The sequence below is a fragment of the Panulirus ornatus genome, chromosome 35, assembly GCF_036320965.1.
Source record: "Panulirus ornatus isolate Po-2019 chromosome 35, ASM3632096v1, whole genome shotgun sequence".
In the NCBI taxonomy this organism is placed as follows: domain Eukaryota; kingdom Metazoa; phylum Arthropoda; class Malacostraca; order Decapoda; family Palinuridae; genus Panulirus; species Panulirus ornatus.
The window spans coordinates 13,787,118-13,809,907 of NC_092258.1; the positions used below are offsets into that span (position 1 = coordinate 13,787,118).

Sequence of the window (22,790 nt, forward strand, 5' to 3'; positions counted from 1 at the left end):
GAAAGAGAAGAGAGAAGCATTTGGACGATTTTTGCAGGGAAATAATGCAAATGACTAGGGATGTATAAAAGAAAGAGGCAGGAGGTCAAAAGAAAGGCGAGGTGCAAGAAGTGAAAAAGAGGAAAATGAGAGTTGGGGTGAGAGACTATCAGTAAATTTTAGAGAGAATAAAAAGATGTTTTGGAAGGAGGTAAATAAAGTGCGTAAGACAAGGGAACAAATGGGAACATCAGTGAAGGGGGCTAATGGGGAGGTGATAACAAGTAGTGGTGACGTGAGAAGGAGATGGAGTGAGTATTTTGAAGGTTTGTTGAATGTGTTTGATGATAGAATGGCAGATATAGGGTGTTTTGGTTGAGGTGGTGTGCAAAGTGAGAGGGTTAGGGAGAATGATTTGGTAAACAGAGAAGAGGTAGTAAAAGCTTTGCGGAAGATGAAAGCTGGCAAGGCAGTGGGTTCAGATGGTACTGCAGGGGAATTTATTAAAAAAGGGGTGACTGTATTGTTGACTGGTTGGTAAGTTTATTCAATGTATGTATGACTCATGGTGAGGTGCCTGAGGATTGGCGGAATGCTTGCATAGCGCCATTGTACAAAGGCAAAGGGGATAAAAGTGAGTGCTCAAATTACAGAGGTATAAGTTTGTTGAGTATTCTTGGGAAATTATATGTGAGGGTATTGATTGAGAGGGTGAAGGAATGTACAGAGCATCAGATTGGGGAAGAGTAGTGTGGTTTCAGAAGTGGTAGAGGATGTGTGGATCAGGTGTTTGCTTTGAAGAATGTATGTGAGAAATACTTAGAAAAGCAAATGGATTTGTATGTAGCATTTATGGATCTGGAGAAGGCATATGATAGAGTTGATAGAGATGCTCTGTGGAAGGTATTAAGAATATATGGTATGGTGAGGCAAGTTGTTAGAAGCAGTGAAAAGTTTTTATCGAGGATGTAAGGCATGTGTACGTGTAGGAAGAGAGGAAAGTGATTGTTCTCCGTGAATATTGGTTTGCGGCAGGGGTATGTGATGTCTCAATGGTTGTTTAATTTGTTTATGGATAGGGTTTTTAGGAAGGTGAATGCAAGAGTTTTGGAAAAAGGGGCAAGTATGCAGTCTGTTGTGGATGAGAGAGCTTGGGAGGTGAGTCAGTTGTTGTTCGCTGTGATACAGCGCTGGTGGCTGATTCAGGTGAGAAACTGCAGAAGCTGGTGACTGAGTTTGGTAAAGTGTGTGAAAGAGGAAAGCTGAGAGTAAATGTGAATAAGAACAAGATTATTAGGTTCAGTAGGTTTGAGGGACAAGTTAATTGGGAGGTAAGTTTAAATGGAGAAGAACTGGGGGAAGTGAAGTGTTTTAGATATCTGGTAGTGGATTTGGCAGCAGATGGAGCCATTGAAGCAGAAGTGAGTCACTGGGTGGGGGAGGGGGTGATGTTTCTGGGAGTGTTAAAGATGTGTGGAAGGCGAGAACATTATCTCAGTAAACAAAAATGGGTATGTTTGAAGGAATAGTGGTTCAAACAATGTTATATGGTTGTGAGGCATGGATGATAGATAGGATTGTGTGAAGGAAGGTGGATGTGTTGGAAATGAGATGTTTGAGGACAATATGTGGTGTGAGGTGGTTTGATTGAGTAAGTAATGAAAGGGTAAGAGAGATGTGTGGTAATAAAAAGAGTGTGGTTGAGAGAGTAAGAGAGGGTGTACTGAAATGGTTTGGTCACATGGAGAGAATGAGTGTGGAAAGATTGATAAAGAGGATATATGTGTCAGAGGTGGTTGGAACGAGGAGAAGTGGAAGACCAAATTAGAGGTGGAAGAATGGAGTGAAAAACATTTTGAGCGATCGGGGCCTGAACATACAGGAGGGTGAAATGCGTGCAAGGAATAGAGTGAATTGGAATGATGTGGTATAACGGGGTCGACGTGTTGTCAATGGATTGAACCAGGGCATGTGAAACCTCTAGGGCAAACCATGGAAAGTTTTGTGGAGCCTGGATGTGGAAAGGGAGCTGTTGTTTCAGCACATTACACTTGACAACTAGAGTCTGAGTGCGGATGAATGCGGCTATTGTTGTCCTTTCCTACCATTACCTCGTGCGCACGTGGGAGGAGGAGGGTGTCATTTCATGTGTGGCAGGGTAGCGGTACGAATGGATGAAGGCAGCATGTATGAATGTTTATTTGTACATATATGTATATGTCTGTGTATGTTTATCTATGTTTACATTGAAATGTATAGGTATGTATATGTGTGTGTGTGTGTTGGCGTTTAAGTATATACATGTGTATGTAGTGGGTTGGGCCATTCTTTCATCTGTTTCCTTGCGCTACCTCGCTAACATGGGAGACAGCAACAAAATGTTGGATATGTTTTGGAAATGAGATGTTTAAGGACAATATGTAGTGTGAGGTTGTGTGATCAAGTAAGTAATGAAAGGGTAAGAGAGATGTGTGGTTATAAAAAGAGTGTGGTTGAGCGAGCAGAAAAGGGTGTATTGAAATTGTTTGGTCACATGGAGAGAATGAGTGAGGAAAGATTGACAAAGACGATATATGTGTGGGAGGTGGAGGGAACGAGAAGTGGGAGACCAAATTGGAGGTGGAAGGATGAAAAAGATTTTGAGCAATCAGGGCCTGAACATGCAGGAGGGTGAAAGACATGCAAGGAATAGAGTGAATTGGAACGATGTGGTATACTGGGGTCGACATGCTGTCAGCAGATTGAACCAGGGAATATGAAGCATCTGGGGTAAACCATGGAAAGTTTTGTGGGGCCTGGTTGAGGAAAGGGAGCTGTGGTTTTGGTGCATTATACATGACAGCTAGAGACTAATTGTGAACAAATGTGGCCTTTGTTGTCTTTTCCTTTGAAAATCCTCACTGAATATCCTCACCAACCAGTCAACAATACAGTCACCCCCTTTTTTAATGAATTTCACTGCAGTACCATCCAAACCCACCGCCTTGCCAGCTTTCATCTTCTGCAAAGCTTTCACCACCTCTTCTCTGTTTACCAAACCATTCTCCCGACCCTTTCACTTCGCACACCACACTGACCAAAACACCCTATATCTGCCGCCCTATCATCAACCACATTCAACAAACCTTCAAAATATTCACTTCATCTCCTTACTTTATCACTACTATTTATTACCTTTCATTTGGCCCTTCACTGATGTTACCGTTTGTTCTCTTGTCTTACGTACTTTATTTACCTCCTTCCAAAACATCTTTTTATTCTCCCTAAAATTTAATGATACTTTCTCACCCCAGCTCTCATTTGCCTTCTTTATCACCTCTTGCACCATTCTCTTGACCTGCCTCTTTCTTTTATATATCTCCTATTCATTTGCACTACTTCCCAGCAAAAACTGTCCAAACACCTCTCTCTTCTCTTTCACTAACAATCTTACTTCTTCATCCCAGCACTCACAACCCTTTCTAATCTGCCCATCTCCCACCTTTCTTGTGCCACATGCACCTTTTATGCAAGCCAACACTGTTTCCCTAAATGAATCCCATTCCTCCCCGACTCCCCCACTGCCTTACATTCTTAATAAAAACTCTTCACTGCTTCTAGCAGCTTACCTCCCTCACCACATACTCTTAAGACCTTCCATAAAGCATCTTTTTCAGTCCTATCATATGCCTTCTCTAGATCCATAAATGCTACAAATAAATCCATCAATTTTTCTAAGTATTTCTCACACATTCTTCAAAGCAAACACCTGATCTACATATCCTCTACCACTTCTGAAACCACACTGCTCCTCCCCAATCTGATACTCTGTACAAGCCTTCATCCTCTCAAATAATACCCTTCCTTACAATTTCCCAGGAATACTTAACAAACATATGCCTCTGTAGTTTGAACACTCCCCTTTACTGACTTTGCATTTGTGCAATGGCACTATACAAGCATTTCACCAATCCTCAGGCACTTCACCATGATCCATACATACATTGAACATCCTTACCAATCAATCAACCACACAGTCACCTCCTTTCTTAATAAATTCAACTGCAATACCATCCAAGCCCGCTGCTTTGCAGGATTTCATCTTCCACAGAGCTTTAATTACCTCTTCTCTCTTAAGCAAACCATTCTCCATAACCCTCTCATTTCACACACCATCCTGAAAGTTGAGAGTAAATAAGAATAAGAGTTAAGGGACAAGTTAGTTGGATGTAATTTTTGAATGGAGAAAAATTGGAGGAAGAAAAATGTTTTAGATATCTAGGAGTGAATTTCACATTGAATGGAACCATGGAAGTAGAAGTGAATCACAGGGTGAGGGAGGGGGCAAAGGATCTGAGAGTGATAAAGAATGTGTGGAGGGAGAGAACCTTACCTTGGAGAGTAAAAATGAGCATGTTTGAGAGAATGGTAGTTCCAATAATATTATATGGTTCCAAGGCATGGGTTATTGTACGAAGGAGGGTAGATGTTTTGGAAATGAAGTGCTTGAGGACAGTATGTGGTGTGAGGTGGTTTGACTGAGTAAGTAATAAAAGGGTAAGAGAGATGTGTGAAAATAAAACGAGAGTGGTTGAGAGAGCAGAAGAGGGTGTGCTGAACTGGTTTGGACATATGGAGATAATGCGTGAGGAAAGCTTTACAAAGAGGATATATGTGTCAGAGTTGGAGGGAACAAGGAGAAGCAGAAGACCCAATCGGGGATGGAAGGATGGAAAGAAAAAGAATTTGAGCGATCGGGGCCTGAACATACAGGAGTGTGAGAGGCGTTCAAGGAATAGAGTAAATTGGAGCGATGTGGTCTACCAGAGTCAATATGCTGTCAATGGACTGAACCAGGGCATGTGTGGCATGCATGATCTAATATCTGCTAATAACCACGAGGAAAATGAAACCCAGTAAGTTTCCAAGTACACTTTCATGTAATGATCACATTGTCAGAGGAGATAAAAGAATGAGATAGAAGACATAGAACAGCTTATATACAAAATAAAAGTGAAGCTAAGATGCCTTTGGTACACAAGTGTTTCCACTTGTTGTTTGGGTCTGGCACTATGCCTGTCATAAAATTTTATTATGTGGACAAGACAGGGATCCATTCACCAATTTTGCCTCTCGTAGGCACAGGAGGGTGGATGTGTTGAAATGAAAAATTTGAGAAAAATTGTTTGCTTTTTGCAACCATTCCACCTTACTTTCAATTCCCTTTGAAAATCAAACAATCATAGTGACATTACAAAGCCATGACATACTTCCAGATTTATTTAAAAAAACTTACATAAGACTGATTACTCTTAAACAAGCATTATTTCTACAATAAAAGATACTTAATGCCATTCATACGAGCATTAATTTTACTTTAAAAGCTACTTAAATGGCATTCAGAAGTCTTTCATGATTACTATTCTGCAATTCCATAACAATTTCTTTATGAATCCTCAGAGATTGCAGCACTAGAGAAAACAGTTACCACAGACATTACAATCATCTTCATAACAAGAAGACAGTTTGCTGGTAAAAGATAATTCAGATCTAGTCAAGGTGCACTTCATATTTCAGAAGGGCTTCAATTTCAAACTACTATTATTCTTTATTTCAATGTTAGCTGAGATGGCACAGGCCTAACCAAGCCAAATCAATGTTATGTATATGCATACCCTAACATACATCAGGTACACATTTCATCAACCAACCCCTGAAAGAGGATGAAGAGTTGGGATGACTGTGGACCAACTGCTGCAAAGAGGATTCGAACCTAGGTGCTTGACCCTGGGCAGCCTGTGAATGTGTCACATTTAGCAATGCTAAATCATGCTCTTCCTGATCTTATGCATCTCTCTTCTAAGCAGTATGATGACTTGTTTGCATCTAAAGATTGGTCAAGCATGAGCAAGTTGCAAAACTCCTGAAGCCACAAAGTGGACAATGACTATGGCTGCTTTTGACAGCTGAAGCTGAACTGTAATTGTTTTCATGATTTTCAAAGTTTACTCTAAAGCTCAGATAACTAATGCATGAAGAATAAAAGGATTTATGATCATGATAGAGCCTATGTATGACCAGATTTAACACAAAGCAACCAAACACTTCTTTCACTTAAGTGCAGCAATTTTGTATAGAGTTAAGGGACAGAGGTCAAACCAACATACCAACCATTCTGCTAATCTAAGTTTACTGGGGCAATGTCTCCTGTTTGTAAAATGCAGCTGGGCTCATGACTGGTGAAAAGCTGATGACCATAAATTTAGAACAGGGTAGTAATTGCTTGGTAATCTGTTACAGTTCAAGAGAGACTACTGAAAAAGTGATGAACAATGAAAAGATGATTAAAACTACTCATACATTATAATAAAACACAGCAGAATGAAAAAAATAAAGGTAAATAAAGTGCGTAAAACAAGGGAGCAAATGGGAACTTCAGTGAAGGGCGCAAATGGGGAGGTGATAACAAGTAGTGGTGATGTGAGAAGGAGATGGAGTGAGTATTTTGAAGGTTTGCTGAATGTGTTTGATGATAGAGTGGCAGATATAGGGTGTTTTGGTCGAGGTGGTGTGCAAAGTGAGAGGGTTAGGGAAAATGATTTGGTAAACAGAGAAGAGGTAGTAAAAGCTTTGCGGAAGATGAAAGCCGGCAAGGCAGCAGGTTTGGATGGTATTGCAGTGGAATTTACTAAAAAAGGGGGTGACTGTATTATTGACTTGTTGGTAAGGTTATTTAATGTATGTATAACTCATGGTGAGGTGCCTGAGGATTGGCGGAATGCGTGCATAGTGCCATTGTACAAAGGCAAAGGGGATAAGAGTGAGTGCTCAAATTACAGAGGTATAAGTTTGTTGAGTATTCCTGGTAAATTATATGGGAGGGTATTGATTGAGAGGGTGAAGGCATGTACAGAGCATCAGATTGGGGAAGAGTAGTGTGGTTTCAGAAGTGGTAGAGGATGTGTGGATCAGGTGTTTGCTTTGAAGAATGTATGTGAGAAATACTTAGAAAAGCAAATGGATTTGTATGTAGCATTTATGGATCTGGAGAAGGCATATGATAGAGTTGATAGAGATGATCTGTGGAAGGTATTAAGAATATATGGTGTGGGAGGAAAGTTGTTAGAAGCAGTGAAAAGTTTTTATCGAGGATGTAAGGCATGTGTACGTGTAGGAAGAGAGGAAAGTGATTGGTTCTCAGTGAATGTAGGTTTGCAGCAGGGGTGTGTGATGTCTCCATGGTTGTTTAATTTGTGTATGGATGGGGTTGTTAGGGAGGTGAATGCAAGAGTTTTGGAAAGAGGGGCAAGTATGAAGTCTGTTGGGGATGAGAGAGCTTGGGAAGTGAGTCAGTTGTTGTTCGCTGATGATACAGCGCTGGTGGCTGATTCATGTGAGAAACTGCAGAAGCTGGTGACTGAGTTTGGTAAAGTGTGTGAAAGAAGAAAGTTAAGAATAAATGTGAATAAGAGCAAGGTTATTAGGTACAGTAGGGTTGAGGGTCAAGTCAACTGGGAGGTAAGTTTGAATGGAGAAAAACTGGAGGAAGTAAAGTGCTTTAGATATCTAGGAGTGGATCTGGCAGCGGATGGAACCATGGAAGTGGAAGTGGATCATAGGGTGGGGGAGGGGGCGAAAATTCTGGGAGCCTTGAAGAATGTGTGGAAGTCGAGAACATTATCTCGGAAAGCAAAAATGGGTATGTTTGAAGGAATAGTGGTTCCAACAATGTTGTATGGTTGCGAGGCGTGGGCTATGGATAGAGTTGTGCGCAGGAGGATGGATGTGCTGGAAATGAGATGTTTGAGGACAATGTGTGGTGTGAGGTGGTTTGATCGAGTAAGTAACGTAAGGGTAAGAGAGATGTGTGGAAATAAAAAGAGCGTGGTTGAGAGAGCAGAAGAGGGTGTTTTGAAATGGTTTGGGCACATGGAGAGAATGAGAGGAAAGATTGACCAAGAGGATATATGTGTCGGAGGTGGAGGGAACGAGAAGTGGGAGACCAAATTGGAGGTGGAAAGATGGAGTGAAAAAGATTTTGTGTGATCGGGGCCTGAACATGCAGGAGGGTGAAAGGAGGGCAAGGAATAGAGTGAATTGGATCGATGTGGTATACCGGGGTTGACGTGCTGTCAGTGGATTGAAGAAAGGCATGTGAAGCGTCTGGGGTAAACCATGGAAAGCTGTGTAGGTATGTATATTTGCGTGTGTGGACGTATGTATATACATGTGTATGGGGGTGGGTTGGGCCATTTCTTTCGTCTGTTTCCTTGCGCTACCTCGCAAACGCGGGAGACAGCGACAAAGCAAGAAAAAAAAAAGAATGAAAAAAAGGCATTTTGTTGAAAAACTTACAAAAAGTAGTTGCCATACTGGTCTGCCCTGACTCCAACAGACAGTCCAACAATGATGGCAGGGAGACCATAGCCACAGGAGTAGTAGAAGCGCATCTGGCCATGGTTCACATCCCTCATCTCTGTCAGCATTCGATACAGATGGACACCTTCAATCAGCAGCCACGTGAACACACACAACCAGAAGTAGTGTAAACCAATAGCCACCAACTTGCAAGGAAACTAAAAAGAAAAAAAAAAAAAGCCTCATTGTTATATGTTAGATATATGTGATATAAAATAGAGTATGGAATACCAATGAATTGGATACACATTTCCATTCAAAATTTCTTATTAATACTAGTATATTTACCCTCTAGGATACTTACCCTAACCAGTGAGTAAGTATGAGTTGTATTTTCACCAAGAAAGGACTTCTCATGAGAGTACTTTATGAAAATAAAGACAGCATCGGTATGTATTTTATGAAATCACTGAGTATTGTAATGCCAATGAAAAATGAGGAGCTACAGGGTGTGGATGTGGTGATGATTCAGATGTTGAGTTTAGGTAATGAGGCAGTTAAGTGGATATAGAGAGTGAGTATGGCTGCTTCATATAAAATGCAAGATCACTAGAATAAAATAGCTATCATTTTGTATGAAGGTAAAGTAAATAAGAATAATTATAAGAATTTAAGAAGAGTAAGTCATCTAACAAAGACCATAAGTTGTCCAGCAGGAGAGGACCAAAGAGGATTTGCAAAAGAGGAGGAAGAGGAAAAATCAAACTCCTGCGCTTGAGGAAGAGGAAAAAATCAAACTCCTGTGCTTGAGGAAGAGGAAAAAATCAAACTCTTGTGCTTGAGAAAAAACAGAGTATTTAGCATGTATGGATTTACAAATCAGATTTTTCCATCTATGCTGTGCCTAGAAGACTGAAGAATGTCATTGAAAGCCTTTCTAATGCAATCACTGCTTATGTGAATGGTTTGAAATATTTGTGATGTCTATGTTGTGTTTGCTTATTATCATATGGAAAAAGCAAAGCATAAGATGAGTATCAGATGTGGTGCCACCGAATCAAGTTAGAAAAGATTAATGTTATTGATCTTGTCTGCTGATAATTTTGTTTAATCAGCTCAATCAGAAAAGGAGTTGGAAGAATGATAAAATGCTCTGATACGATATGGATGCTGTCACTGAGCATGAATGAGATTCATATTTTAAAAAATATGGTCAGCCTTAGCTTAGCTTCTGGTTCAAGGGGAAAGAATTAGAAGTCTCAAGGAGTTATGTTCAATTACAACATCAGTGGAAAGGCTTAAGTTGAGAGAAACATAATGCAAGGCAGAGTACTTGAGGTGCTTCAAAAGCACTGATAAATGATTGGACAAGTGTTAAAAAAAGAAACCTTTATAAAGATACATTTGTTTTATCTTTCATATATGCAGGGTATGAATTAGTAAAAATGAAATCAACAAGGAGAGGATTATGTGTAATATGAAAATAATTGAAAGGTTAGTGTATAGAATGAAGATGTTTGAAAGATATACATTTGTGCAGTCCTAAAAAAGGCACATGGTTAGAGCCTGCTTAGACCATATGACCAAGTACACTTTATGACCATTTGCTGATGAAAGGGTAATTAAGATCTGTGAACAATGAAGGTACATGAGGAAGAGGTAAGCTAAGATAAGAGACAGCTGATGCTAGGATACAAGGGAAAAGGTAAACAAAGAGATAATTCAGTCCATGCATAACACAGCACACCCACCCACCCCATATACCACAATGCCACAGTTCATTCTACCCCTTTCATGCCTTACACCCTCCTGCATGTTAAAGTGAAATCACTCAAAACTATTTTAGCTGTTCTTCCATTTCCAATTTAAGTTCCCCTTCTTATCCTCTCCACTTCTAACATAAATCCTTTTTCTCAACCTCTCTTCAATTGTTTTCTACATATGTTCAAACTATTTCAACACATCTGCTTAAGCTTTGTTAATCATGCTCTCCTTATTACAACACCTCTCTCTTATCCTACTGTTTCTTAATCAACAATCCTCACACCACATAATGTCCTCAAACATTTCATTTTCAAAACACTTACCCTCTTCCATACATCTTCCTCTTAAGGCAATGCACTTATCTTTACAACACTTTTGGGACCACTATACCCAAAAACATGCCCATCTTTGCCCTACCAGACAGTGATCTCTCTTCATGCACATTCCTCTTTGCACCCAGGTCCTTCACCCTCTCATCCACCCCATGACTCTCTTCAGTTACCATGGTCCCATTCACTGCAATGTCCATTCCCAGGTACCTAAACATTTCACCTTCAAGTTTTCTCTGTTCAAACTCACACCCCAACTAATCTCACTCTTTCCATTTCTAAACCTAATAACCTTGTTTTAACTCACATTTTGTCTCAACTTTCTCCAATTACACACTTTCAAATTCAGAAACCAACTTCTGCAATCTCTCACTTGAATCTACACAAAGTGCCATCTCATCAGTAAATGGTTACTGGATCACTTTCCAAGCCCCTCCAGATACTTTATTTCTTTCCTTATGTATTTTTACTGATATGAAATATTCGTTTGGATGAAGCATAAATATAGAAAATGTCACACCATAAGACGACAGAAGTACAATCATTTGTTTATTTTCATAAACTGTCCTGTACTTACCAGAAATTGCAATTGTGGATCACTTTGGATTATGATGTAATTTATCCAATTTCAATAAATCTGATACTAGTCTAATGGGCTTTGGGTGTCTATTAAGTCAATTTCGGATATATACAGTGTCCAAGATAGTCAGGATTCACTGTAGAAATAATTGGACACGTGAAAATGCAATATCAACATCCAAATTATATTCAAATGATAATTAAGGAAGAATAGAAAGAGAAAAAAGACGGGATATCATTTCTCCAAAGTTATTCATGCCAGTATCAGAAGGACATAGAGAACTGAATTGGTAAAATATAGGTGTCAGCTTCAGTGGCAATGATATGATATTGATTTCATCAATCCATTGTAAACCTGAGCAAAAGAGGCTCTGCCCCCTCCCTTTGCTCAGGTAAGATGGAGCATGGTGCCTAAGCACTCACAGTGTCCACTGCTAGTGATGGTAGGTAAATCTATAGTCTATATCCTCTCTCAGTTGTGCGGACACCTATTGACAGTTACTAATGATCCTCATAAAGCAATTCCACTTTCAAGGAGCCACCAATAATCCATTTCATAATTCTCTCTACATTTCAATTAAGGCCTGGCCTTGATGTGGACTTTTGACCATGAATGGAACCTTAAAAAAAATCCATTTAGCACAGTCACTGTTAAGCAGTAACAAATGATTGCTTTGAAGCAATACTGCCCTAAAGCAGCTATTGTTAATCACCTAAAGGCACAGTCATGCTCAAGCAGCCGTTGTGAATTGCCAGAAGACACTCATTTCTGGGCAGAAACCAATGATTATCTGAAGGCACATACTCTCAGGCAGTAACCACTTATTATTCAACGTAAAGCACAACCACTCTTATGGAGCCACATGTGAATCTTAGGAGGAAAAGATGTTAGTGATCACCTGAAGTGACAATTGCTTTCAATCAGTTACTAGTGGTTGCTAGGAGACACAATTCCTTCAAGCAGCCATACCAGATAAATGATTGGAACATCTATCACTGGGAAGCTACCAGCTCTCCAAGATACACTTACACTTACAACTACACAAGGTTTCATTAAAAACATTTACTATCTTACCTGGTCTAAAGTTCTATACTGATAAAATGATATCTAATGGTAATACATATGTACTAAGTTATGAAAATCCTTTTCCTCTGAGACACATGAAATAAAATTAGCCAACTTTACCTCTTGCTGCACGAGGATATGTCTGATCTTGAGGGCAGCCAAAAAAAGAAGCTGTACAAGGAATAGGCAAGCGGTAAGGTTCTTATGGATGGTGTTGGAATTGGTCTGGGCCCCACGCAGCAGACAGAATGCAATGAAGGCCAGGAGGAGTAGAATGAGTGACAGGACCAGGCCAGTGTATGTTGTCACATCCTCCGCAATGGATGGCTCAGCCAGGAACTGCTCATGGAGAAGAGAGATTTTCCAGTCAATGCGGATTTACATATATATAATTATACTTTTTGATGCTATTTTGTCAACTTACAGAACTGAGAGATATATTGGAAAAAACCGAAGACATCAAAAGAACCTAAGAGTAGATCATTCCCACCACTTGCAATGAGAGGACAGGTGTACTATTAGGCAGTACTGTTGTTGTGAGTAAGACTAAAAAGTATATATAAGAATGCTGATGGATTAATGGCACAGTACATGATATATATATATAGAGCAAGAGTTTAAAAACTGACAAGGGGAAACCTAGCCAGGTGATGGAGCTAATGAGATGAAACCTACAAAAGAGAGGAATCTAATAAAGTCTTTCCTTGGGATTATATATCAGTAAAGAAGGAGTGGACAAACAAGGAAGGGACTAGCTTTCATGGTAAGGAACAACCTAAAGTTTATGGGAATATCAGTGGATAGCACATTTAAGTGGTGCCATGCATAAAATAGGAAAAATGATAACAGTAAAACCTGAGTGAGTGTACTGATAATCTCCAGTCCTCTAAAGACTTCAAATAAGCTAAAACAACTATCTAATGAAAATAATGAAAGTACAATTAGGATGGTGTATGAACCAGCAAGACAAGCACATACTCAGCAATGGTCAAGTCTTAATAATGTAGGATTTTGCCCATAAACAAATCTCTCAGGCATGACTGGATTCATATGGAGATGGAGCCTTGGAATTACAAATTTTTTATGTATATGGGGAAATATCCTCAATTTACAAGTAACTGGGCAGTAGTTCTGATATACATCATCAATACTAGATCTTAGATCTTATTTTTACCTATAATGACATTAAAACAGGAAGTATTATGAATAATCACCCTTTCTGATAAGGACATCATACAGTACGTGAATTGAATTACACTGTTGGTAAGGATCAGCAAGACAAGCACACACCTGGCAATGGTCTAGTCTTAATAATATAGAATTTTGGCCATAAACAAACCTATTAGGCATGACTGGATTCACATGAAGATAGAGTCTTAGAAATAAAAATTTCTAATGTGTATGGAAAAATATCCTTCATCTACAAGTAACTGGGCATTGGTGCTGATATACACCACTGATATTTGTACCTATATTGACATGAAAACAGGAAATATCACAAATAATCACCCTTTCTGATAGAGTCATCATACAGTAGTGAGGATATAAAGATATGAGAAGAAACCACACTTAAAGAGGAGATACAACTTTGTTAGCTAGACAAATTATCCTGGAATGTGACATGAGAAATGTAATTCCACAACCAATACATATATATATATATATATATATATATGTATGTGTATGTGTGTGTGTGTGTATATGTGCGTATGTATGTGTATGTGTGTGTATGTGTATATGTATATATATATATGTATATTATCCCTGGGGATAGGGGTGAAAGAATACTTCCCACGTATTCCTCGCGTGTCGTAGAAAGCGACTAGAGGGGACGGGAGCGGGGGGCCAGAAATCCTCCCCTCCTTGTATTAACTTTCTAAAATGGGAAACAGAAGAAGGAGTCACGCGGGGAGTGCTCATCCTCCTCGAAGGCTCAGAGTGGGGTGCCTAAATGTGTGTGGATGTAACCAAGATGTGAAAAAAAGGAGAGATAGGTAGTATGTTTGAGGAAAGGAACCTGGATGTTTTGGCTCTGAGTGAAACGAAGCTCAAGGGTAAAGGGGAAGAGTGGTTTGGGAATGTCTGGGGAGTAAAGTCAGGGGTTAGTGAGAGGACAAGAGCAAGGGAAGGAGTAGCAATACTCCTGAAACAGGAGTTGTGGGAGTATGTGATAGAATGTAAGAAAGTAAATTCTCGATTAATATGGGTAAAACTGAAAGTTGATGGAGAGAGATGGGTGATTATTGGTGCATATGCACCTGGGCATGAGAAGAAAGATCATGAGAGGCAAGTGTTTTGGGAGCAGCTGAATGAGTGTGTTAGTGGTTTTGATGCACGAGACCGGGTTATAGTGATGGGTGATTTGAATGCAAAGGTGAGTAATGTGGCAGTTGAGGGAATAATTGGTATACATGGGGTGTTCAGTGTTGTAAATGGTAATGGTGAAGAGCTTGTAGATTTATGTGCTGAAAAAGGACTGATGATTGGGAATACCTGGTTTAAAAAGCGAGATATACATAAGTATACTTATGTAAGTAGGAGAGATGGCCAGAGAGCGTTATTGGATTACGTGTTAATTGACAGGCGTGCGAAAGAGAGACTTTTGGATGTTAATATGCTGAGAGGTGCAACTGGAGGGATGTCTGATCATTATCTTGTGGAGGCTAAGGTGAAGATTTGTATGGGTTTTCAGAAAAGAAGAGTGAATGTTGGGGTGAAGAGGGTGGTGAGAGTAAGTGAGCTTGGGAAGGAGACCTGTGTGAGGAAGTACCAGGAGAGACTGAGTACAGAATGGAAAAAGGTGAGAACAATGGAAGTAAGGGGAGTGGGGAAGGAATGGGATGTATTTAGGGAATCAGTGATGGATTGCGCAAAAGATGCTTGTGGCATGAGAAGAGTGGGAGGTGGGTTGATTAGAAAGGGTAGTGAGTGGTGGGATGAAGAAGTAAGAGTATTAGTGAAAGAGAAGAGAGAGGCATTTGGACAATTTTTGCAGGGAAAAAATGCAATTGAGTGGGAGATGTATAAAAGAAAGAGACAGGAGGTCAAGAGAAAGGTGCAAGAGGTGAAAAAAAGGGCAAATGAGAGTTGGGGTGAGAGAGTATCATTAAATTTTAGAGAGAATAAAAAGATGTTCTGGAAGGAGGTAAATAAAGTGCGTAAGACAAGGGAGCAAATGGGAACTTCAGTGAAGGGCGCAAATGGGGAGGTGATAACAAGTAGTGGTGATGTGAGAAGGAGATGGAGTGAGTATTTTGAAGGTTTGTTGAATGTGTTTGATGATAGAGTGGCAGATATAGGGTGTTTTGCTCGAGGTGGTGTGCAAAGTGAGAGGGTTAGGAAAATGATTTGGTAAACAGAGAAGAGGTAGTGAAAGCTTTGCGGAAGATGAAAGCCGGCAAGGCAGCAGGTTTGGATGGTATTGCAGTGGAATTTATTAAAAAAGGGGGTGACTGTATTGTTGACTGGTTGGTAAGGTTATTTAATGTATGTATGACTCATGGTGAGGTGCCTGAGGATTGGCGGAATGCGTGCATAGTGCCATTGTACAAAGGCAAAGGGGATAAGAGTGAGTGCTCAAATTACAGAGGTATAAGTTTGTTGAGTATTCCTGGTAAATTATATGGGAGGGTATTGATTGAGAGGGTGAAGGCATGTACAGAGCATCAGATCGGGGAAGAGCAGTGTGGTTTCAGAAGTGGTAGAGGATGTGTGGATCAGGTGTTTGCTTTGAAGAATGTATGTGAGAAATACTTAGAAAAGCAAATGGATTTGTATGTAGCATTTATGGATCTGGAGAAGGCATATGATAGAGTTGATAGAGATGCTCTGTGGAAGGTATTAAGAATATATGGTGTGGGAGGAAAGTTGTTAGAAGCAGTGAAAAGTTTTTATCGAGGATGTAAGGCATGTGTACGTGTAGGAAGAGAGGAAAGTGATTGGTTCTCAGTGAATGTAGGTTTGCGGCAGGGGTGTGTGATGTCTCCATGGTTGTTTAATTTGTTTATGGATGGGGTTATTAGGGAGGTAAATGCAAGAGTTTTGGAAAGAGGGGCAAGTATGAAGTCTGTTGGGGATGAGAGAGCTTGGGAAGTGAGTCAGTTGTTGTTCACTGATGATACAGCGCTGGTGGCTGATTCATGTGAGAAACTGCAGAAGCTGGTGACTGAGTTTGGTAAAGTGTGTGGAAGAAGAAAGTTAAGAGTAAATGTGAATAAGAGCAAGGTTATTAGGTACAGTAGGGTTGAGGGTCAAGTCAATTGGGAGGTGAGTTTGAATGGAGAAAAACTGGAGGAAGTGAAGTGTTTTAGATATCTGGGAGTGGATCTGGCAGCGGATGGAACCATGGAAGCGGAAGTGGATCATAGGGTGGGGGAGGGGGCGAAAATTCTGGGGGCCTTGAAGAATGTGTGGAAGTCGAGAACATTATCTCGGAAAGCAAAAATGGGTATGTTTGAAGGAATAGTGGTTCCAACAATGTTGTATGGTTGCGAGGCGTGGGCTATGGACAGAGTTGTGCGCAGGAGGATGGATGTGCTGGAAATGAGATGTTTGAGGACAATGTGTGGTGTGAGGTGGTTTGATCGAGTGAGTAACGTAAGGGTAAGAGAGATGTGTGGAAATAAAAAGAGCGTGGTTGAGAGAGCAGAAGAGGGTGTTTTGAAGTGGTTTGGGCACATGGAGAGAATGAGTGAGGAAAGATTGACCAAGAGGATATATGTGTCGGAGGTGGAGGGAACGAGGAGAAGAGGGAGACCAAATTGGAGGTGGAAAGATGGAGTGAAAAAGATTTTGTGATCGGGGCCTGAACATGCAGGAGGGTGAAAGGAGGGCAAGGAATAGAGTGAATTGGAGCGATGTGGTATACCGGGGTTGACGTGCTGTCAGTGGATTGAATCAAGGCATGTGAAGCGTCTGGGGTAAACCATGGAAAGCTGTGTAGGTATGTATATTTGCGTGTGTGGACGTGTGTATATACATGTGTATGGGGGTGGGTTGGGCCATTTCTTTCGTCTGTTTCCTTGCGCTACCTTGCAAACGCGGGAGACAGCGACAAAGTATAATAAAAAAAAATAATATATATATATATATATATATATATATATATATATATATATATCTTTCTTTCTTTCAAACCATTCGCCATTTCCCGCATTAGCGAGGTAGCGTTAAGAACAGAGGACTGGGCCTTTGAGGGAACATCCTCACCTGGCCCCCTTCTCTGTTCCTTCTTTTGGGGAAAAAAAAAAAAAACGAGAGGGGAGGATTTCCAGCTACCCGCTCCCTCCCCTTTTAGTCGCCTTCTATATATATTATCCCTGGGGATAGGGAAGAAAGAATACTTCCCACGTATTCCCTGCGTTTCGTAGAAGGCGACTAAAAAGGGAGGGAGCGAGGGGCTGGAAATCCTCCCCTCTCGTTTTTTTTTTTTTTTTCCCAAAAGAAAGAATAGAGAAGGGGGCCAGGTGAGGATATTTCCTCAAAGGCTCAGTCCTCTGTTCTTAACGCTACCTCGCTAACGCGGGAAATGGCGAATAGTGTGAAAGAAAGAAAAGATGTATATATATATATTATCCCTGGGGATAGGGGAGAAAGAATACTTCCCACGTATTCCCTGTGTGTCGTAGAAGGCGACTAAAAGGGGAGGGAGCGGGGGGCTGGAAATCCTCCCCTCTCATTATTTTTTTTTTTAATTTTCCAAAAGAAGGAACAGAGAAGGGGGCCAGGTGAGGATATTCCCTCAAAGGCCCAGTTCTCTGTTCTTAATGCTACCTCGCTAATGTGGGAAATGGCGAATAGTTTGAAAGAAAAAAGAATATATATATATATATATATATATATATATATATTTTTTTTTTTTGCCGGTCTCCCGCGTTTGCGAGGTAGCGCAAGGAAACAGACGAAAGAAATGGCCCAACCCACTCCCATACACATGTATATACATACGTCCACACACGCAAATATACATACCTACACAGCTTTCCATGGTTTACCCCAGACGCTTCACATGCCCTGATTCAATCCACTGACAACACGTCAACCCCGGTATACCACATCGATCCAATTCACTCTATTCCTTGCCCTCCTTTCACCCTCCTGCATGTTCAGGCCCCGATCACACAAAATCTTTTTCACTCCATCTTTCCACCTCCAATTTGGTCTCCCACTTCTCCTCGTTCCCTCCACCTCCGACACATATATCCTCTTGGTCAATCTTTCCTCACTCATTCTCTCCATGTGCCCAAACCATTTCAAAACACCCTCTTCTGCTCTCTCAACCACGCTCTTTTTATTTCCACACATCTCTCTTACCCTTACATTACTTACTCGATCAAACCACCTCACACCACACACTGTCCTCAAACATCTCATTTCCAGCACATCCATCCTTCTGCGCACAACTCTATCCATAGCCCATGCCTCGCAACCATACAACATTGTTGGAACCACTATTCCTTCAAACATACCCATTTTTGCTTTCCGAGATAATGTTCTCGACTTCCACACATTCTTCAAGGCTCCCAGGATTTTCGCCCCCTCCCCCACCCTATGATCCACTTCCGCTTCCATGGTTCCATCCGCTGCCAGATCCACACCCAGATATCTAAAACACTTTACTTCCTCCAGTTTTGCTCCATTCAAACTTACTTCCCAATTGACTTGACCCTCAACCCTACTGTACCTAATAACCTTGCTCTTATTCACATTTACTCTTAACTTTCTTCTTTCACACACTTTACCAAACTCAGTCACCAGCTTCTGCAGTTTCTCACATGAATCAGCCACCAGCGCTGTATCATCAGCGAACAACAACTGACTCACCTCCCAAGCTCTCTCATCCCCAACAGACTTCATACTTGCCCCTCTTTCCAAAACTCTTGCATTCACCTCCCTAACAACCCCATCCATACACAAATTAAACAACCATGGAGACATCACACACCCCTGCCGCAAACCTACATTCACTGAGAACCAATCACTTTCCTCTCTTCCTACACGTACACATGCCTTACATCCTCGATAAAAACTTTTCACTGCTTCTAACAACTTGCCTCCCATGCCATATATTCTTAATACCTTCCACAGAGCATCTCTATCAACTCTATCATATGCCTTCTCCAGATCCATAAATGCTACATACAAATCCATTTGCTTTTCTAAGTATTTCTCACATACATTCTTCAAAGCAAACACCTGATCCACACATCTTCTACCACTTCTGAAACCACACTGCTCTTCCCCAATCTGATGCTCTGTACATGCCTTCACCCTCTCAATCAATACCCTCCCATATAATTTACCAGGAATACTCAACAAACTTATACCTCTGTAATTTGAGCACTCACTCTTATCCCCTTTGCCTTTGTACAATGGCACTATGCACGCATTCCGCCAATCCTCAGGCACCTCACCATGAGTCATACATACATTAAATAACCTTACCAACCAGTCAATAATACAGTCACCCCTTTTTTTAATAAATTCCACTGCAATACCATCCAAACCTGCTGTCTTGCCGGCTTTCATCTTCCGCAAAGCTTTTACTACCTCTTCTCTGTTTACCAAATCATTTTCCCTAACCCTCTCACTTTGCACACCACCTCGACCAAAACACCCTATATCTGCCACTCTATCATCAAACATATATATATATATATAAATTGGAGGTGGAAAGATGGAGTGAAAAAGATTTTGTGTGATCGGGGCCTGAACATGCAGGAGGGTGAAAGGAGGGCAAGAAATAGAGTGAATTGGAGTCATGTGGTATACAGGGGTTGACGTGCTGTCAGTGGATTGAAGCAAAGCATGTGAAGCGTCTGGGGTAAACCATGGAAAGCTGTGTAGGTATGTATATTTGCGTGTGTGGACGTGTGTATGTACATGTGTATGGGGGGGGGTTGGGCCATTTCTTTCGTCTGTTTCCTTGCGCTACCTCGCAAACGCGGGAGACAGCGACAAAGTATAAAAAAAAAAAAAAAAAAAAATATATATATATATATATATATATATATATATATATATATATATATATATATATTATTATTATATTATACTTTGTCGCTGTCTCCTGCATTTGCGAGGTAGCGCAAGGAAACAGACGAAAGAAATGGCCCAACCCACCCCCATACACATGCCTTGATTCAATCCACTGACAGCACGTCAACCCCGGTATACCACATCGCTCCAATTCACTCTATTCTTTGCCCTCCTTTCACCCTCCTGCATGTTCAGGCCCCAATCACACAAAATCTTTTTCACTCCATCTTTCCACCTCCAATTTGGTCTCCCTCTTCTCCTCGTTCCCTCCACCTCCGACACATATATCCTCTTGGTCAATCTTTCCTCACTCATTCTCTCCATGTGACCAAACCATTTCAAAACACCCTCTTCTGCTCTCTCAACCACGCTCTTTTTATTTCCACACATCTCTCTTACCCTTACGTTACTTACTCGATCAAACCACCTCACACCACACATTGTCCTCAAACATCTCATTTCCAGCACATCCATCCTCCTGCGCACAACTCTATCCATAGTCCACGCCTCGCAACCATACAACATTGTTGGAACCACTATTCCTTCAAACATACCCATTTTTGCTTTCCGAGATAATGTTCTCGACTTCCACACCTTCTTCAAGGCTCCCAGAATTTTCGCCTCCTCCCCCACCCTATGATCCACTTCCGCTTCCATGGTTCCATCCGCTGCCAGATCCACTCCCATATATCTAAAACACTTCACTTCCTCGGTTTTTCTCCATTCAAACTCACCTCCCAATTGACTTGACCCTCAACCCTACTGTACCTAATAACCTTGCTCTTATTCACATTTACTCTTAACTTTCTTCTTCCACACACTTTATTCATTTTATTATACTTTGTCACTGTCTCACGCATTAGCAAGGTAGTGCAAGGACACAGACGAAAGAATGGCCCAACCCACCCACATACACATATATATACATACATGTCCACACACGCACCTATACATACCTACACATCTCAACGTATACATATATATATATACACACCCAGACATATACATATATACACAGATACATAATTCATGCAGTCTGCCCTTATTCATTCCCGTCGGCACCCTGCCACACATGAAATGACAGCCCCCTTCCCCCGCATGTGCATGAGGTAGCGCTAGGAAAAGACAACAAAGGCCGCATTTGTTCATACTCAATCTCTAGCTGTCATGTATAATGCACCGAAACCACAGCTCCCTTTCCACATCCAGGCCCCACAAAACTTTCCGTGGTTTACCTCAAACGCTTCACATGCCCTGGTTCAATCCATTGACATCACGTCGACCCTGGTATACCACATCGTTCCAATTCACTCTATTCCTTACACGCCTTTCACCCTCCTGCATGTTCAGGTCCTGATCACTCAAAATCTTTTTCATTCCATCTTTCCACCTCCAATTTGGTCTCCCACTTCTCCACGTTCCCTCCACCTCTGGCACATATATCCTCTTTGTCAATCTTTCCTCACTCATTCACTCCATGTGACCAAACCATTTCAAAATACCCTCCTCTGCTCTCACAACCACACTCTTTTTATTACATCTCCTAGTCATTTGCACTATTTCCCTGCAAAAATCGTCCAAATGCCTCTCTCTTCTTTTTCATTAATAATTTTACTTCTTCATCCCACCACTCACTACCCTTTTTAATCTGCCCATCCCCCATGCTTCTCATGCCACAAGCATCTTTTGTTCAAGCCATCACTGCTTCCCTAAATACATCCCATTCCTCCCCCACTCCCCTTACCTCCTTTGTTCTCACCTTTTTCCATTCTGCACTCAGTCTCTCCTGGTACTTCCTCACACTAGTCTCCTTCCCAAGCTCACTTACCCTCACCACTCTCTTCACCCCAACATTCTCTCTTCTTTTTTCTGAAAACCTCTACAAATCTTCACCTTCGCCTCCACAAGATAATGATCAGAAGGAGATGGAGTGAGTATTTTGAAGGTTTGTTGAATGTGTTAGATGATAGATTGGCAGATATAGAGTGTTTTGGTTGAGGTGGTGAGCAAAGTGAGAGGGTGAGGGACAATGATTTGGTAAACAGAGAAGAGGTAGTAAAAACTTTGCGGAAGCTGAAAGCCAGCAAGGCAGCGGGTTTGGATGGTATTACAGTGGAATTTATTAAAAAAGGGGGTGATTGTGTTGTTGGCTGGTTGGTAAGGATATTCAAAGTATGTATGGATCATGGAGAGGTGCCTCAGGATTGGCGGAATGCATGTATAGTGCCATTGTACAAAGGCAAAGGGGATAAAGGTGAGTGCTCAAATTACAGAGGTATAAGTTTGTTGAGTATTCCTGGGAAATTATATGGGAGGGTATTGATTGAGAGGGTGATAACATGTACAGAGCATCAGATTGTGGAAGAGCAGTGAGGTTTCGGAAGTGGTAGAGGATGTGTGGATCAGGTGTTTGCTTTGAAGAATGTATGTGAGAAATACTTAGAAAAGCAACTGGATTTGTATGTAGCATTTATGTATCTGGAGAAGGCATATGATAGAGTTGATAGAGAGGCTTTGTGGAAGGTATTAAGAATATATGGTGTGGGAGGCAAGCTGCTAGAAGCAGTGAAAAGTTTTTATCAAGGATGTAAGGCATGTGTACGAGTGTGGTTTCAGAAAAGGTAGAGGATGTGTGGATCTGGTGTTTGTTTTGAAGAATGCATCTGAGAAATACTTAGAAAAACAAATGGATTTGTATG

At 41.0% G+C, this 22,790-nt stretch overlaps 1 protein-coding gene across 4 annotated transcripts in view; it reads right to left on the reverse strand.

The window, feature by feature from the left end:
- stan (Protocadherin-like wing polarity protein stan) overlaps nt 1-22,790 on the reverse strand; it is an 829,362-nt gene that overhangs the window by 64,205 nt on the left and 742,367 nt on the right. For 3 of the 4 annotated variants that reach the window (XM_071683110.1, XM_071683111.1, XM_071683109.1), the window contains exons 23-24: nt 12,175-12,393; nt 8,314-8,534 (exon numbers count right to left, since the gene is read on the reverse strand). In XM_071683110.1, coding sequence (XP_071539211.1) covers nt 8,314-8,534; nt 12,175-12,393 — 440 coding nt within the window. Of the gene's footprint in view, nt 1-5,044; nt 5,845-8,313; nt 8,535-12,174; nt 12,394-22,790 lie in introns of those variants that run through there. The other variant, XM_071683113.1, reaches the window with a different exon arrangement.